Below are 6,350 nucleotides of genomic sequence, written 5' to 3' on the forward strand. Positions count from 1 at the left end.
GGGGAGTAGATTGAGACTATGGGGAGTAGATTGAGACTAGGCTGAGTAGATTGAGACTAGGCTGAGTAGATTGAGACTAGGCTGAGTAGATTGAGACTAGGCTGAGTAGATTGAGACTAGGCTGAGTAGATTGAGACTAGGCTGAGTAGATTGAGACTAGGTTGAGTAGATTGGAAAGGGACAGCATTGATAAATCGCCAGGGCTCCTGACCCCCCTGTTTTGGAAATGTTTGTCAATCTGACAAACAATGGCTGGCTGAAGGCCAGGGGGGACTTGCCAAACCACGGCCAGCACACACATCCTGCCTTTGTGGGCCAGGAATGCCAGGAATCCAGACAGCTGCCCTCCTTCTCCCACCCCTCCCTCCCCAAAAAGGTGCTCTCTCTCAAACATCCCCAGTGTCCCAGTGGTTTCAGCCCAGTAGCCTGGGTGTCTGGGTGTTTGTGTAAGGCGCTGCTTGTGGCTCACCTCTCTCTCCCTCCATTCCTCCTCTCTCCACAGTGCTCCTCCGTCCTCACATCAGTGGCAGGCAGGTTAGTAGCAACACCTGCTCTCTGTGTTTCCCCTCTGCTCCCAACCACTGATCTTTATCCACACTGAGATTCCTGCTGCCTCAACTCTCAACACATCCATGGTGGTTTTTATATTTGGTTTTTCATTTTGGTTCATTCCTTGCAATTCTTGAATTTCTGAAGTGGTTTTGTATTCAAAGATACTTGTATTATATATATATTATTTTTACATCAATTTTATTGAAAGAGCACATAAAGAGCATGTAAAGTGCCTACACAACGTATCTTTGCATTCTTTACAAAGGAGCGTAGTGAGATTCACATGTTAAGGGTACATTTTGGCTGTATAAAGCAAACATTTCAAGAGTCTCAATAAGAACACAATATGTAAAAACCACTTAAGAAAAATAACATAAACAATCAAACACAAAAACCCAGAAGTTACAGAATAAGACCAGTACGATATGACAGGAACTTTGACCAGACATCTTCATACCTATGCTGTCTATGTTGAAAGATTGATATAATTCTCTCCATGACAGCGAGTTCCACCCATAGACCTAACCACATATCTTTTGGGGGTGCATTTTGTTACACATTTCCTTTCTGCTGCTAAAAGATCATCTATCAATTTAAGTGGAGAGGAGTGGAGTGTATCCACAGGAACAATACCTAAGAGGAGATGACATGGGTCTGGTTGAGTAATAATATGTGTGATGTCCTATAGAAAATTGAGAATTTCAGACCAAAAAGACTGGATTTTCAGACACGTACAAAATATATGTGATTAAGACACGTGTTTTTTCTGAACCATTATTATTTCTATTTCGTTTGAATTTTTTGGGGGGGGGATCTGCTTTTGCAGAAGAAGCTGTGTTGTGGTTTTGTCAAGGTGAACTGGGTTAAGTGAGGACAGTTCTGACAAATTGAGCAAGGATCCACAGAAACAGGTCCTAGTTATTTTCTTTGCCTTCTCCTGTGGTGTGAAAGGCTTGCTATATTCACACTCACTCCTCTCTGTCTTGCTCTGCAGGTTTTCAGTGGCCTCATCAAATGTGCTAAATTCCGTTTCCTGTGTTTCATAACAATGAGAGCCAAGGCCTAATGCAGGGCCTTCCTGCCCTCGAACAAAACACTTTTTATGTCCCGCTGGTATGACAATGGGAATGTTTCGTTTTTCCTACCAAACATGGGAACCTGTAGAAGAGCCTTTGTTTCCTGGAATGTGGCCATTAGGAAAGAGATGGAGGGAACACAGGATATGTGCCCTGCCCTGGGCAATGCGTTTCATTGGGGTGGCTGGGGCCAGAGGAGTTGTACGCAGGGATTTTCTCTGCTATCTGCATCACCACTTCCCCTATTAAAGTGGATTCTATGCCAGAGTGGGATTCCCCACTCGTTTTTTCCGTTACACCTGCACTTGTTTTTTTCTGTTGACAGCATCAGTCTTACCTGACCCCCATTGTCAAATACCGCTCATATGCCAGAATGTAGCTACCGTGTCACTCGACAGTATGGGAATCCCGTAGCCCTGGGTTCAAATAGTGTTTGTGTTCATTCAAATACAAATACTTAAAGGACAAATGTGTTACTTTTCAACCTCATATTCATTAACTCCAGCACCATACCAGTGTCTACATATGGGAAAATGGCATGTTTCTATGTTCAGTGATTACAAAGTTAAGATGAAAGGTCCTAATGAAGGCTTCTCTGTGACATCACAGTGTAGGGTTAAAAGTTGTTTTTTTTTACATTGATTTTTCAAACCTGCAACAAGTTTCTAGCCAGAGGGAAGATGTTTTCTTGCTCCCCACGTCACCGCGAATCTCAGTGTTTTTCAATCAAATGCTCAACCTATTTTAAAGAAATCAAATACTATTTGAAGCCACTCCACACTTAGCTTACTTATTATGGATTTATCAGCAATGATCTTTTCTTGTCGTTTCTCAATAGCATTAGGGACATATGATAGTAAGCTGTCAGTGCACTGAAGTGCCTACAGAGTTGTTTCATAATATAACCATGGTTTCTCAGTATGGTAATGTAGCAATGGTGCAATTTCTTCCTCTCCTACTCCACTCACTCAATCCCCCCTTGATTCACTTTCTCTTCCTCCTTGAGAGGAGAGCTGATGTCACAGGGAGGTGGCGGTCTGCCCATGTCTATAAGTACAGGCACCACAGAGGGAATCTCTATATGAAGTGGAGCTAACCCAGCTGAGCAGTGCTGACCCATGCTGAGAAAAGACACTGCAGGAGAACAAAGAAACACTATCGACTGGTGTACCTTTTAGTGCGCTCAAACAGATGAAGGAATACGTGAACTGACATACAGACTTCTCTCCTCTGGACTCAGGTGCAGGCTCTGGACAGTATATCATCACAGACACTAGGTATCTATTCTAGAATTAACAACCTCTAGGACGGAATCTTTATCTCTAATTTAAATTGTGTAATCTACACCTTCGGAATGTTTTCTCTGGTTAGTTTGAGACGGACCGTCTCCACACTGTTCGTTCTCCTCTCTAGTGCTGCTGTCATGGTGAGTTTCAAAGATGCATTCTTACCTTCCTGCCCTCATTTGATTTATTTCCCATTCACTCTTTCTCTCTACACTTTACATTACCATATTTACATTGTGTTTCTGTTTTTTATTTTTCTATGTAAAAATATTTTTTACAAAAATAATTGTTGAACTTTTTTGGTATTTTGTTACAATGAAGAAAGGCACTGAGATCAATATACAATTGTATCAGTAGTCATAGAAATCAGCCTGGAATGCATTCCCCTCACCTCCACCCTACTGCTGCTGTGCCGACCCTATCTCACATTTAACACTGACCCTGCTGTCTCTCTCAGGTAGAGAGTGACTGTCCTACCCAGTGCTCCTGTGGCCCCTCACCGCCATCGTGCCCAGCGGGCATTAGTTGGGTGACAGATGCCTGTGGCTGCTGTAAGGTGTGTGCCAGGCAGTTCAACCAGGACTGCAGCCCCAGCCAGCCCTGTGACCACATCAAAGGCCTGCACTGCCACCTGGGGGCTGGAGGAGACCCAGAGAGAGGCCTGTGCCGAGGTAAGGACCAGGAGCACACCTAACATCAGTGGGAGAGATATGAGGTGGTTGGGCCAGTATGGGAGTAGCAGCTGGGTATGTGTTTTTCAGATTGTAGTAAGATTTTGATCATTAAATTGATCCAGGTAGATAGTTGTCAAATGCTCAGCATCATGGTAACACACTACCATAGGGGTATGAAGTCCACAGTGCTGCTAATGTCTCTGTTTCTCCCCAGCGGAGGCCCAGGGCCGGCCCTGTGAGTTCAACGGGCGTGTCTACCAGCATGGAGAGGACTTCCAGCCCAGCTGCCAGCACCAGTGCAGCTGCATGGACGGGGTGGTGGGCTGCATGCCACTCTGTCCCCAGCAGGTACCCTTGCCCGACTGGCGCTGCTCCCAGCCAAGGCTGGCACGGCCCTGGGGCCGCTGCTGTGAGGAGTGGGTCTGTGATGACAAAAACCACATCAGTGAGGACCCAGAGGAACCTCCACAGGCAGCCCTACCTGACCCACAACCCCTCCCAAACCACATCAACAACCAGCTCCAGGCCCAAGCCCTGGCCCAGCCACACTATCAGGCCAGCACTGGAGTCACCTTTAGAGGTACAGTAAATCCTAACCCAAAGGGCCAGTTTCCCAGGCACAGATTGTCTAGTCATGGCTTTTCAGTACAGGACTAGGCTGAGAAACCGGCCCTATATGTTTGTTTTTCCCAAGCCTTACCCTACATCTTGCTGATGACTCTGTCCTTTTCTTCCACAGAGTTGGTGTCCCTCCCCAGGTCCCAGGTGTTGCTAAGCGCCAGATGCCTCCCTCAGACCACTGATTGGACGGAATGTTCTACCACGTGCGGGATGGGCATCTCAAGCCGGGTGACCAATAACAACGCAGAGTGTCGGCTGGTCAGAGAGACACGACTCTGTCAGGTCCGCCAATGTGACCTGCCGCTTACCCCAGCAATCAAGGTAAAGTGAGACACATGGTTATCAGATGTTAATGTGAATGTAGCGAAATGCTTGTGCTTCTAGTTCCGACAGTGCAGTAATATCTAACAAGTAATCGAACAATTCCACAACAACTACCTAATGTGGGAAATTGCTTTAGAGCACATATAACATTTGATATTTCACTTTTAATTATGAGAACTTTTGTAATATATATATTTTTTTGTGGAATACATAGCTCAGTTGTCTAACTCTGTTTGTTTACTGTCCAGAGGGTAAAGAAGTGCCAGCGTACAGTGCGCCCCCAGGAGCCAATCAGGATCAACTTTGCTGGCTGCTCCACAACACGCCGCCATCGGCCTCACACCTGTGGCTTCTGTGCGGACGGGCGATGCTGCACCCCTTCACTGACCCGCACCGTCCGCCTGCGCTTCCAATGTCCCGACGGAGAGGGCTTCACACGCAACGTCATGTGGATCCAGAGCTGCAGCTGCAAGAAGAGCTGCCACAATCACAGTTCCCCCTCAAGGCCCTCTGTCAGCCTGCACAATGACATCCACAACTTCAGGCACTGAGGCAGGCTTAGGAGGATGCCCAACCCTAGCCTCAACACACTAGACAGGGCTACTGCATGCTAACCTCTCCCCATCTTCCACCCACCCTCTGCCCAGGGATAGCCCTGCCTTTCAGTCCCTTCCTGGACACCAGCCTCTCCCTCCTGCACCAGCGCCAGACTATGGGAGAGACAACCTCGGCTAGGTGGCCGCTCCATCCAACCAGGCAGAACTATCGCTTGCACTTTAAGCTTCCTGACACATTGCCACAAGTTATCCGATATGAGGGATGTGGAGCAACTGCTCTCCACAGCCAGGTCCAGTGTCCCTTCCCTGTTGATGACACAGTCACAGAACTGTTCTGGTGGAGGGAGGGACAGCACTGAGCACAACAGACTATGGATGGCCTGATGTGACTTTCTTGATGTCATTTTGAACTTGTAAATTAATCAGTTTGGTTGTCTGCTTTTCCCCCTCATTATTTATAATTTGTATTTGTTAACATTGTCAAGTTCCTCTATAACCACAGAGGAACAAGGGAAAAGGAATGTATATGTATGTATGTGAAAGACATATCACTTTTTGTCATAATAGAGATGTGTAAATTAGTGAGGCCAGTGAATGTGTAAGGATGTGATGAGTGACGACCATGGGCAATCTCATACATTCATGATGTGTTTTGTCTGATACATCGATGGTAGAAAGAGGACAGGATATCATTCTACAAATTCATCAATGATTGTAATTAACTGTATATTACATTGTGTAAAGGTCAGTGTTTATGTGTGTGATAGAAAATGAAAGGGCGAGAAACAGAGTGTTTACATGTGTGTATTTGTGTCATATGACAGAGTATAGTGTACAGACTTCACTCTTCGTGGAGTGGCAATTGATGGAGATCACCTCATTTTCCGGGGTGTGTTTTTATTGCCTCATAGTATAGAGACTTGTACTGGAGGGAAAATTGTATTTGATATATTTAAGATTTCTATATTGTTTGAATTCTTATCAATAATACTCAAAAAAATGGAATAAAAACTTTCAACATGTGCCCCTCTCTGTCTTACTTGTGTTTCTCAGAGAGGTGTGTTAGTTGATGGTGATTTAGATGACAGTATCGGGTGGTTGGTCTGAGATGCTACAGTAAGGGGGAAAGCAAAAGTCTCTCCTGAGTTGGGATAGGCTCACAGAAGGTGGTGAGTCTGACTTGTACCTTGTAGAGGTACTTTATTGCCGAGTACTACTCCAGAGAGGGGAGCTGTGCTGAAAGCCAGACTGTTGTTTTGT

At 45.6% G+C, this 6,350-nt stretch overlaps 1 protein-coding gene across 1 annotated transcript; it reads left to right on the top strand.

Annotated features, from left to right (window-relative positions):
• Positions 1–2,707: 2,707 nt before the first annotated feature.
• LOC139410784 (CCN family member 1-like) lies at positions 2,708–6,113 on the top strand. Its single transcript, XM_071156287.1, has 5 exons — positions 2,708–3,054; positions 3,372–3,585; positions 3,803–4,168; positions 4,328–4,530; positions 4,782–6,113. The coding sequence occupies exons 1-5, from the start codon at positions 2,983–2,985 to the stop codon at positions 5,082–5,084; spliced, it is 1,158 nt and encodes a 385-aa protein (XP_071012388.1). The 5' UTR covers positions 2,708–2,982; the 3' UTR covers positions 5,085–6,113.
• The last annotated feature ends 237 nt before the right edge of the window (positions 6,114–6,350 follow it).

The sequence above is a fragment of the Oncorhynchus clarkii genome, chromosome 6, assembly GCF_045791955.1.
Source record: "Oncorhynchus clarkii lewisi isolate Uvic-CL-2024 chromosome 6, UVic_Ocla_1.0, whole genome shotgun sequence".
NCBI lineage: Eukaryota > Metazoa > Chordata > Actinopteri > Salmoniformes > Salmonidae > Oncorhynchus > Oncorhynchus clarkii.